The 12,979-nt window shown below is 42.4% G+C and overlaps 1 protein-coding gene across 4 annotated transcripts in view; it reads left to right on the forward strand.

Moving 5' to 3' along the window:
* dock3 (dedicator of cytokinesis 3) overlaps positions 1 to 12,979 on the forward strand; it is a 918,089-nt gene that overhangs the window by 565,599 nt on the left and 339,511 nt on the right. For all 4 annotated transcript variants that reach the window (XM_043708484.1, XM_043708482.1, XM_043708483.1 and 1 more), the window contains exon 16: positions 3,544 to 3,706. In XM_043708484.1, coding sequence (XP_043564419.1) covers positions 3,544 to 3,706 — 163 coding nt within the window. The remainder of the gene's footprint in view (positions 1 to 3,543; positions 3,707 to 12,979) is intronic.

A 12,979-nucleotide genomic window follows, 5' to 3' on the forward strand; every position in this document is an offset into this window, starting at 1 on the left:
CCCCCAACCCTGTCCAAAACCGCCCCCCCCATCCTCTCCACCCCCTCTCCAACAAGACTGCTGCTGCTGCTGCCTTTGTGGAGTAAGTCTCCAAATAGCACGCACGCGCGTGCACGCGCACACACACACATTTTTACTGCAACTTTTTGACCGGTTCCATGTTTGGTCTGTACAGGACAATGTTGGAGACATTATCTGGGGAAGGGGGGTGGTTAGGGTACACCCCTCTGTACAACTCCAGGGAAAGTGTGGGGAGAGAGACCGGGCAGGAGGTTAGTCATTTGGAGACGGTGCTTGTTTAATCACTGTAAACAAAAGATGCGATCACTGTTGGAAACACATCTTTGATGTAATGTTTCTATTGGGACCTCGAGCTCTCCTTCGGATAATTTTGATTTTCAGATAATTGATATTCGGATAATCGAGGTTCCTCTGTTTATACTTTGACAACCCACCTCACTGTCTGCAACTCCACCAATTTTTGTGTCATCAGCAAACTTACTAATCAGACCACATACATTTTCCTCCAGATCATTTTATATATCTATATTACAAACAACAAAGGCCCCAGTACTGATCCCTGTGCAACACCACTACTTACTGATCTTCATTCTGAAAAGCACCCTTCCACCACTAGTCTTTGTCTTCTATGACCTAGCCAGCGCACCACAGATCTAATGAGACTTGACCTTTTGTACCAACCTGCCATGAAGTACCTTATCAAATGTACCTTACTATGGTCTATGTAGACAACATCTACTGGCCTTCCCTCATCAATCATTCTTGTCACGTCCTAAAAAAATTCAATCAAGTTGGCGAGACAGGACCTTACCCACACAAGGTCATGCCAACAATTTCATTCACTTCCAAATATGAATAAATCCTCTTTCTCAGTATCTTCTCCAACAGTTTCCCCACCCCGTATGTTAGACTCACCAGCCTGTAATTATCTGGATTATTGCTGTTTCTTTTCTTAAACAACCTTGACCATGCTCCAGTCTTCTGGATCCTCGCCTGAGGGCAAAGTCAATGCAAGGATATCTGTTAAGGCCTCAGATATTTCCTTCCTTGCATCCCACAATATCTTGGGATATATCCCATCTGCTCCTGGGGACGTGTCCTTCTTAATTCGTTTCACGACACCCAACACGTCCTCCTTCATTATGTTCACCTATCTGAGAGTATTCACACACCTTGCCCTACCCTCAACATTTCTCATGTCTGTCTTTTTGGTGAATATCAGTGTAACGTTCTCATTAACAATCTCACTCATTTCCTCTTGGTCCACACATCGTCTCTCTTCTTCATACTTGAGTAAGCTTACTCTTTCCATAGCTACTGTTTTGCTCCTAATATATGTAGAAAATGCCTTGGGATTCTCCTTAACCCTGCTGACAAAGGACATTTCATGGCCCTTTGGCCCTCCTAATTTCCCCTTTGAGCTTTCCCCTACATTCTGTATATTCTTCAAGGACTTAGTCTGTTTTTAGTTGCCTAGACCTTTGGCCTGTCTCCTCTTTTTTTGACCAAGCTGATAATTTCCTCTGTCATCCAAAGTTCCCAGATCCTGCGATTCCTATCTTTCATTTTCATCGGAACATACCTGTCCTGCAATCTAATCAACCGGTCTTTAAAATATTTCAGATGTCATGTGGATTTACCCTCAAACAGCTGCTCCCAATCCACATTCTCCAAATTTTCCCTAATTCGGTTAAAGTAGGCCTTCCCCCAATTTGTTCTTATGTATAAGTATCCAAAAACCTATGGAATTATGGTCACTATTCCCAAAATGCTCCCCCACTGAAACTTTGGCAGGCTCAATTCCCAATATCAGATCTAGTATGCCTCCCACCCTCACTAGAGTATCAACGTATTGTTTTAAAAAACCCTCCTGGACACACCTAACAAATTGCTGCCTATAGCATTAAGGGAATGCCAGTCAATATGGGCCAAGTTAAAAATCACCCATCACAACAATCATATTAGTTTCATATCTTTCCAGAATCTGACTACATATCTCTTCCTGTATTTCCCAATGGCATCTGGGAGGTCTGAGTACTATCCCAGTATTGTGATTGCACCCTTCCTATTCCTCAGCACTACACATAATGCCTCGCTATAAGATTCCTCCAGGATGCCCTCCTTCAACAAAGCTTGATATGCTCCCTAACCAGTAATACAACTCCCCCACCTTTTTTTGCTTCCTCCTCTGTCTTATCTAAAAGATCAATATCCAGAAATGTTAAGCCAATGTTGGCCATTTTCAGCCGTGTCTCTGTGATAGCAACAACATTATAATTGCAAGCATTAATTCAAGCTCAAAGTTCATCTGCCTGACCTGTTATACTTTTTGTATTGAAGCAAATGGAGTCTACGCCTCCAGTTCTGCTGAGCTCAACAACCTCTCCCTAACTGCCCTTCCTCTTAGCCATATTTGCCTTAGTCTCAAGCTCTTCCCCAGTCTCTGCACTTAATGACCTGCTCCGATTCCTACCGCACCCTGCCACACTAGTTTGAACTCTCCAAAGTGGCATTATCAAACCTCCCTGCCTGAAGATGCAACCAGTTTAGGTGCAACCCATCTTTCATGAACAGGTCCCAGCTTTCCTTTAATGCATCCCAATGATCCACATATCTAAAGCGCTCTCCCCTACACTAGCTGTTTAGTCATTTGTTCCATTGTACTATATCTCTGTTCCTAGCCTCAGTAGCATGTGGCAAAGGAAGGAATCCTAAGATTACTACCCTAGAGGTCCTGCTATTTAGTTTACTACCTAACTACCTGAATTGTCTTTGCAGGACCTTGTCACTCTTCCCTGCCTATGTCATTTGTGATAGTCTAGACAATGACTTCTGTCTGTTTACCCTCCCCTTTCAGAATGCCTTGTACCTGTTTTGAGACATCCATGACCCTGGCACTGGGGAGACAACATACCATCCTGAAGTGTCTCCCATGACCAGAAAAGCAGCTTTGACTATCGAATTTCCCATTACTATCACTCTACCACGCTTTATCCCTCCCCTCGGTACAGCAGAGCCAACTTTAGATGCCACTGCTTTGTCTGCTGCTGCTGGGCTGATCCTCTCATTAGTATCCAAAACGGAATACTTGTTTGACAGGGGAACAGCTGCCAGGGACATCTGCACTGACTGTTTGTCCCATCTAACAGTTACCCATCTATCTTCCTCTACCTTGGGTATGACCGAGTGTCTGTAACTTCCATCTATGATGCTGACCGCCATTTGTGTGCTCCTTAGTGTCTCCAACTCACATGAAGGATGAGCAGTAAAAAAACAGAAATATTTTAAAGAGTAAGTGAACTGCAAATTAAAATCCATAATGTTAACCAGACCTTAAAAAGCTGTCAGTATTGCTGTATCCATGGGAATCAAATAGAGTCGTAGAGATGTACAATTAGATTATGTCCTACAGCTCTCTTTAGATTTGCTGTTCCTACATTGTGATCTTATTATTGAAGATGAATTGACAAGTATCATTCAAACAATGATGCAATGTTCAGCATATTGCTTTGTGATTTACAGGATTGTATTAGTCTTGGCTCAGGAGAGCCCTCTGTAAGTGAACATTGCTCTTTCGTGATGTACCACAACAACAGTCCACGCTGGGGTGAGATCATTAAACTACCCATCCCTGTTGACAAGTTTAGAGGCTCACATCTTCGATTTGAATTCAGGCATTGTTCCAGTAAGTACTCCTAAATCTTGGCTTTAAAGAGAAAATTGTTTAAAAGGTCATACTCAGTATATTCTGACAAAAGTTTGAAACTTACAGACTTTTATATCAAAAAATTAATTGTGTAAATCTTTTTAAGAAGTCTCCCAAAAGGCTGAAACTGCCATGCTGTGCACAGATAGCTCACAGGCACTTACAGACTTATCTACTGTGCAAGTTTCTAGCCTCAGCTTTATAATTGGGGTAAGGAATATTCAGACATGAAGTGACTTTCCACAAAAAAAAGGTAAAGTTATCACATTATTATCACTTTCACCTCCTATTCATTGATTTAAGGGTGGTTTTAGACATGCTCAATGAAATAATTACCAGCTTACCCAGTGACCTTGGATGATATATGAGCTGCGGATGCCAGTTCAGAATAAAACAGATCAAAAATTTAAAATGGAACATGACAATACAACCTTCCTATTTTGGAATATTTGTCATGAAGCAAAACATTTTCACAACTTGACTGCAAGATTTTCTGTCATAGTATCATGGATTGAGGTTAAATGTTTCTACCCATATCGTGTCCAGTAAGTCTTAAGGGATTTAGGGAGCAGGATAAACATGTATGATGTATCACGGATGCTTAATCTGTTCTCCATTGTCACAAAACTGCAAACTGCATATGGACAAAAATTTTGCATATTTAGTGGATTACCTTCCCTGAATTTACTGATGTAAAAGTCACAGAAGCAAAGATTGTTATTCTGCTGATGGGTGAGTCCCAAACCAGAGGACACAGCTTAAAAATAAGGGGTAGGCCATTTAGGACAGAGATGAGGAGAAACTTCTTCACCAAGAGAGTGGTGGGTGTGGAATGCTTTGCCCCGGAAGACAATGGAGGCCCAGTCTCTGGATTCGTTTAAAAAAGAGTTGGATAGAGCTGTCAAGGATAGTGGAATCATGGGGATATGGAGATAAGGCAGGAACAGGATACTGATCGAGGATGATCAGCAATTGTCATAATGAATGCTGATGCAGGCTCGAAGGACAGAATGGCCTACTCCTGCACCTATTGTCGATTGTGTTTATTAAAATGTATTGGTGAAAAAGATTTGTGCTCTCGCTGTTGCAGTCATAAATCTCTGTACCTGCCCCAAAGTATTGTCCAGACCTTCTCTGTGCTTCCATTTGTAGCACTTTTTATAGCACTTTTCATGAACTCAAGATACCTCAAAGCATTTACAACAAATATGTAGTTTGAAATGTAATCATAGTTATAGTGTCAGAAATGTGACTATCAATCTGCACACATCAACTTTGCCCAAATATCAATGCGACAATCACTAGATCATCCATTTCTTAGTTGTTAGATAAGGGAGAAATGTTGGCCATAAGACATGAGCTGCATCACACCTCTTCTCCAGATTAATGCAATGGGATCTTTTATGTCCATGTTAGAAGCAAATGGGCATCTTTGCTTAATATCCCATGTAAAAAATGAAACTCCAGACAGTGCAGAACTAGATGGTGTGCCGAATTATATGCTCAAGTCTCTGGAGTAGCAAGAAACTCAGCAATATTGACTAGAAGGTTCAGACTTTGGATCCCAAACTCTGTGAAGTAAGCTGACTTTGATTCTGAAACAGATCACTATCCGGGTTCACATTTATGGAATAATCAAATAAAATAAAAGCATTTTCATAACTTTTAACTGTCCTTAGACCTATTCTTCCCAGTAGTTTGGAATAGAGAACTATTGCAGCAAGAGTAGGCTGTTCAGCCCTTGAGCCTACTCCACACTTCTAGATCATGGTTGATCATCTGCCTCAATATCATGTTCCCACCTTATCCCAGTATCTTTTGATGTCATTAAATGCCACTAGAACATTACCTGCCCCACTAGGAGCTCGAACATTTTAGACCACTGCTACACAACTGTGAAAGATGCTTACTGCTTCGTCCCCGCCCTCATTTCGGGAATCAGACCACAACGCCATGATTTTTCTTCCGGCTTACAGGCAAAAGCTCAAGCAGGAGACCCCCTCGCGGATACAGGCTCAGTGCTGGTCAGAGGAGGTAGAGGATCAACTCCGCTGCTGTCTGGAATAGGCTGATTGGGCCATTTTCAAACAGTTCACAGGTACTTTGAACGAGTACGCCATCACCATCACAGTGTGTGGAGGACTGCATAATGAGGAGGTCAATCCAGGTGTTCCCCAACAGGAAACCGTAGATGAATCAGGACATACAGGACCTGCTAAAAACCAGGCGTGAGGCCTTCAGACCAGGAGGCCCATTCAAATATAAGGAATCCAAGTATGACCTTCGCAGAGCCAAAGGACCAATACCGACCCAAACTAGCGACCCAGACAGACACCCGGCAACTATGGCAAGGACTGAATGACATCACAGGTACTAAAAAGAGACCGTGCAGGTTAGCAGACAATGACAAAACTGCCCCAGATCGTCTCAACACCTTCTATACTCGCTTTGAGCAGAATTTTGGCGGAGAGGTAACACCTATTCCGACAAGTCCTGACGAACCTATCCCTGCATCAGAGGTCAGATCAGTTTTCCTTCATGTGAATCCAAGGAAAGCGATGGGACCAGACAGATTACCAGGCCATGCACTCAAGGCGTGCGCAGATCAACTGGCAGAGGTCTTCTCTAACATCTTCAACCTCTCCCTGCAGCAGACCACTGTCCCTGTTTCAAGAGGGCCAATATCATCCCTGTGCCTAAGAAGACTCATGCAGCATGTCTCAATGACTATCACCCAGTAGCCCTAACTTTGGTAGCCATGAGGTGCTTTGAAAGGCTGGTCATGGCATTAATCAATTCCAGCCTCCCCACTACTCTTGACCCACTCCAATTTGCCTATCCGACAAACAGATCCACGTCAGATGCCATATCACTTGCCCTTCACTCCTCCCTAGAACATCTTGACATGAAGAATGGCTATGTAAGAAATCTACTCATTGACTGCAGTTCAGGCTCCAACACTATTATCCCCTTGAGATTGATTACTAGTGATCGCAGACCAAGCATCACTCTCTGCAACCTTCAGTTTGCTGACCCACAGGCCACAATCAGTGAAGATTGGGGACAGTATTTCATCCTCACTAACACTCAACACTGGAGCCAACAGGGGTACAAACTTAGCCCCCTACTGTATTCATTGTATACCCATGACTGCGTTGCCAAATACCAGACTAATGCCATTTACAAGTTCACTGATGATACCACCATAGTCGGCTGAATCTCAGATGGCGACAAAACAGACTACAGGGAGGTAGAAGACCTAGAAAAATAGTGTATTGAGAACAACCTAGCTCTCAATGCCGGCAAAACCAAGGAACTCATTATTGACTTCAGCAGAATGTTACTCATGCTCCCCTACATATTAACAGCACAGAGGTGGAACGAGTGCAGAGTGTCAAGCTCCTAGGAGTGGTCATCCATAACAAGCTTTCTTGGACTCTTCATGTGGACATACTGGATAAAAAGGCCCAACAATGTCTCTTCTTCCTCAGGCAGCTGAGGAAATTTGGCAAATACCCTTGCCAACTTTTATAGGTGCACCATCAAGAGCATTCTGTCTGGATGTATTACTACCTGATATGGCAGCTGTACCATTCAAGATTGGAGACGGTTACAGAGAGTGGTGAACTCGGCTCAGACAATCACAAAGACCAACTACCCATCTATAGAATCATCTACCCACTGTCGAGGAAAGGCCACCAGCAATCTCAAAGATCCATCCCACCCTGGCAATGATTTTCTACAAACTCTACCATCAGGGAGAAGGTACAGAAGCCTGAACACACGCACCACCTGGTTTCAGAACAGTTTCTACTCTACTGTTGTTAGAATAGTGAATGGACTCTCAAATTCTTAACATTCACCTGTACCTGTGTTTTTGTTTTTGCCGCTGTTTACTTATTATTTCCTTATCTAGGCTACTTAACTCTGTGATTTGCCTGTAATGCTCACAAGTGAAAGCTTTTCACTGTGCCTCGATACATGTGACAATAAATTCAATTCAATTAAAATCTTTCAATCTCTTAAACTTACTTTATATCTGAACTTACACCACCCTCTAAGTGAAGAACTTCCTCCTTATCTCTATCCTAATACAAACAATATCCTCAATTTCTCCTCACAGGATAGGCCCATCATGCAAGAAATCAGACTGATGATCATCTCTGCCCTCCTTCTGTGGCTAGTGTATTCTTCCTGAGACAAAGAAACCAGAACTGCATACAATTCTGTAGGTGCAGTCTGCTGTACAATTGAAACAGGACTTCTTTGCTTACATACTTAAATCTTCTAGTCTTTTCTTTGAAAATTCATTCATTCATGGTGGGGTGGGCCGGGGGGTGGGGAGATGCCTCGTTGCCTCTGCCACAATTTATTACCCATCCCGAGTTGTCCTTGGGAAGGTGGTAGTGAGATGCCTTCTTGAACAACTGCAGGGCATGCAGTGGACCCATATGTTCTAAGGAAGGAAATTCCAGGATTTTGGCCCAATGACAGTGAAGGAATGGTGACATATTTCCAAGTCAGGATGGTGAGTTGCTTAGAAGGTAACTTGCAGGTGATGGTGTTCCTATGTTTCTGCTGCACTTGTCCTTGTAGATGGCAGCGGTTATGGGTTTAGAAGGTGCTGTCTAAGGATCTTGGGTGAATTTCTTCAGTGCATCTTGTTGGTCGGACACACTGCTTCTACTGAGATTGGTGGTGGAAGGAGTGTATGCTTGTGAATGCGGTGCCAGTTAATTAGTTGCTTTGGTCAGGATGATGTCAAGCTTCTTGTGTATTGTTGGAGCCACACCCATCCAGGCAAGTGAGCACTATTACATTACACTCCTGACTTGTGACTTGTAGGTGGTGGACAGGCTTTGGGGAATCAGGAGTTGAGTTACTCACAGCAGTATTCCTAGCCTGTGACCTGCTCTTGCCATGGTAGGCTAGTCTAGTTGAGTTTCTGCTCAATGGTAAGCCCCCCCAGACTATTGATATTGGAGATTCAGTGATGGTAACACCATTGAATGACAAGGGATGATGGTTAGATTGTCTGTTACTGGAGATTGTCATTACCTAGTACTTGTGTGACACAAATGTTGCTTGCAATTTGTCAACCTAAGCCTGGATATTGTCAGGGTCTTGTTGCATTTGAACATGAACTGTTTTGGTATCCGAGTATTCTCACATGTTGCTGTACATTGTGCAATCATCAGCAAGCATCCCCAGTTCTGACCTTATGATGGATATTAATGAAGCAGCTGAAAATGGTTGAGCCTAGGATACCACATAGAGGAACTCCTGCAGGGATGTCCTGGAACTAAGATGACTGACTCTAGCTACCACAATCATCTTCCAATGTGTCAGCTATGACTTCAACCAACAGGGAATTTGTCCCTGATTCTCATGGATTCCAATTTTGCTCGGACTCCTTGCTGCACACTCAGTCAAATGCAGCCATGATATTAAGGACTATCGCTCAAACCTCACTTCTGGATTTCAGTTATTTTATCCTTGTTTGAATCAAAAGTGTAGTGAGGTCAAGAGCTGAGTGGCCCTGGCAAATCCAAACAGGGCACCAATGAGAAAGGTAGTTGCCAGGCAGATGCTGCTTGTTAGCACTACTGATGACACCTTCCACCATTTTTGAAAATTTGTTCATGGGATGTGGGCATGTCTGTCTACACCAATCCTTTTTGCCAATACTTAATTGACCAAAGTTAAGAGTCAACTACAATACTGTGGGTCTGAACTCACATATAGGCCAGACCAGGCAAAAACAGGGGTATTTCTTCCCTGAAAGGATATCAGTGAATCAGATGGGGTTTTTTCAACAATTGGCAGTGGTTTCATCATCATCATTAGAGTCATAATTCTAGATTTTTATTTAATTCAGTCTTCACCATCTGCCATGGTAGGATTCGAACCTGAGACTCTGAATTACTAGACTAGCAATAATACCACTAGAGTCATAGGATGTACAGCACAGAAACAGACCATTCGATCCAACTCGTCCAAGCTAACCAGTTATCCTAAACTAATCTAGCCTTACTTGTCAGCATTTGGCCCTTATCTCTCTAAACCCTTCCTATTCACGTACCTCTCCAAATGCCTTTTAAATACTATGATTGTACTAGCATCCAACACCACCTCTGGCAGCTCATTCCATAAATGCACCACCCTCTGCTTGATAATGTTGACCTTTATGTCCCTTTTAAATTTTTCCCCTCTGGTCCCTTTTAAAATTTTCCCCTCTGGTCCCTTTTAAATCTTTCCGTTCTCACCTTAAACCTATGCCCCCTAATTTTAGATTTCTATACCCTGGAGGAAAGACCTTGATTATTCACCCTATCCATGCCCCTCGTGATTTTATAAACCTCTATAAGGTCATCCCTCAAACTCCGACACTCCAGGAAAAATAGCTCCAGCCTATTCAGTCTCTCCCTATAGCTCAAACTCTCCAACCCTGGAAACATCCTTGTAAATCTTTTCTGAACCCTTTCAAATTTCACAACATCTTTCCCATAGCAAGTAGACCAGAAATTAATGCAGTATTCCAAAAGGGGCCTAACCCATATCCTGTACAGCCGCAACATGACATCCAAACTCCTTTACTCAATACAAGTAATTCTCATATAAAGCGTTTTTCAGTAGTTCAATTTAGCTATAATTTCACTGAAAAATTAGGGAATGGTATTTTCAAGAATGCTTACTTCTGTTCACAATAGCATGATTCCAGCGATTGTTTCGTATGCTTCATTCTGCGCATGTGCCAAAGTCTCTGCACCGTTCTGCGCGTGCACCGATGTCAGCGCCGAAGTCTCCGCGCCGTTCTACGCAAGTGCCAATGTCAGTTGCCATCAGAGCATGTGAGAGGAACAGTACTGTACATTCAGCAGCTTCATCTCAAGAATTAAACCAATGAATGTTCATTGCTCTCCCTCTGAGACAAAAGTATTCTTGTATAATTCCTGTATAAGCCCTGTATAACTCTGCATTATCCTTATACAATCTGTTCTGCTATAACACAATAGTTCTGTTCACATGTGATCCTGTGTTGTAAGAAAATCGCATAATAGCAACACCATTTAAACCAATGGGTTCAGAATCACATTATAGTCAATACAGGTAAAAAAAGTTCACGTTCTACAAATAATGGTCTATATTCTTCAATCACATTATAGCCAATTCACGTTGAAGAGACTCACATTATAGCAGAACCAACTGTACATACCACTTGTCTTTCTAATTTGTTCCTGCATATCACACAATCTTCTCCTCTCCATTATGCCTCTCCATTTTGCAAAAACGTTATACTGACAAGAATGTCAGCAAGAAGGGTCTTGGTGATACAATTGCGGATGGTGAATGCAAAAGGCTATATTACTGGAAGAGAAGCTAGATGTAATAAAGCATTTTGAGCAAAAGGAGAGAACATGTGATACAGCTTGCTTAACAGAAATGAGGGAGTCTACCTTATGCACCATTAGAGGCAGTGCTGAAAATATTAAAGCAACCTGTATAGCTGGAACAAGTCTGAGCGTCAGCAAGTCTGTGAGGTTGTGGCCAAAGGTACTTGAGGAGGTGGAGAGGCTTCTAAGTGTTTGGATAGAAGATCAAACAAAAAAGCGATCTGGGAAAACCTTTCTCACCATAAAAGAGAAAGCCTTATCCACTTATGTAGATCGAAAGAAAAATGCTCAAAATCCTGCAGATGTGTCTGCCTTGAGTGCTGACAGTGGGTGAGATGCTGGTTTTAAGAACCATAATGCATTCCATAATGTAAAGTTAATCAGTGAATCTGCCTTTGCAAACGAGGAGCGTGCGTTGGCATTTCCTCCTGTAGTCCAAGATTTTAAAAGATGTGAACCATCAGAGGAGCTCCCAAACATCAAAGAGCTTTGTGTTGCCCTTGAAAAGCTGCCTAGCTTTGAAGAAGTGGAAAGTGAGGATATTGAAGAGCTGCTTGAGTCCCACTGTGAAGACCTCTCTATAGCTGATCTCCAACAGCTTCTCGCTGAGGAGGACATGGAAGCTGAAGATGAAAAAGATGAAGTCCACTATACAGCACCACGAGAGCTTTCCACTTTTCTTCTGTTTTCTGTTCTGAGGGAAATTGAGGGGCAGTTGCAGCTCTTAGAGGACAACCATTGTAATGCAGAACAAAGCAGGATAGCAGTTTGTTCAATAAGATATTATCTGGCATCCTATGAACCGCTTCTTCAAGACAGAAGAAAAAGGGCAAGCAGCAAAACTGGATGTCTTTTTTTTAACCAACCCCCAAGAAACAGTCAGAAGACAATCAACAATAGCCATCCACTTCTGCAGCCCCACCTACACCTGAAGATGATGATTGTGATGACCCCCTATCCTTGCATTAACAATATATTTTCAATATAATGTGTTAAGTTTACTTTTGTCTTGTCTTGTTAATAAATATGAGTTAAACCTTTATTCAGGCTGTGCTACACTCTATGTTAGGGTTTTGGGTGATTTTTGAGCAATTGCGAGTAATATTTTTTGCTGGTCTGCCCCAACCACACTTTTTTCATCAGCTCCATTATTTCTATTAAGTGAGTTTCCCTGAAACGCAACTACTGTGTTGTATGTGAACTACCTATAAACGCAAATATACCAAACATCATCATCATTACCCTATCTGCAACTCCACTTTCAAGGAACCATAAACCAGCAATCCAAGGTCTCTTTGTTCGACAGCACTCCCCAGGACCTTACATTTAAATGTATAATTCCTGCCCTGATTTGCCTTACCAAAATGCAGCACCTTACATTAGACCAATGCTTTCTCATTTACTTTACTGATGATAGACTGATAGAGCAGTAATTGGCCAGATTAGATTTGTCTTGCTTTTTGTGTACAGGACATATCAGGGCCATTTTCCATATAGTCAGTTAGATGCCAGTGTTGTAGCTGTACTGAAAAAGTGTAGCTACGGGTGGAGCAAGTTCCGGAGGACAAGTCTTCAGTACTATTGTTGGAATGTTGTCAGGGCCTTTGCAGTATTAAGTGCATCTAATCATTTCTTGAGATCATGTGAGTGATTCAAATTGGCTGAAGACTAGCATCTGTGATGCTGGGGACAACTGAGGAGGCCGAGGTGGATCATCATCTGACTGAAGATGGTTGCAAATGCTTCAGCCTTGTCTTTTGCACTGATGTGCTGGACTCTTTCATCTTTCAAGATGGAGAAATTTGTAGAACCTCCTCCTCCAGTGATCTGTTGGATGTGGGCTTGCTTAGCTCTATCA

This window comes from Chiloscyllium plagiosum, chromosome 18, assembly GCF_004010195.1.
Source record: "Chiloscyllium plagiosum isolate BGI_BamShark_2017 chromosome 18, ASM401019v2, whole genome shotgun sequence".
NCBI lineage: Eukaryota > Metazoa > Chordata > Chondrichthyes > Orectolobiformes > Hemiscylliidae > Chiloscyllium > Chiloscyllium plagiosum.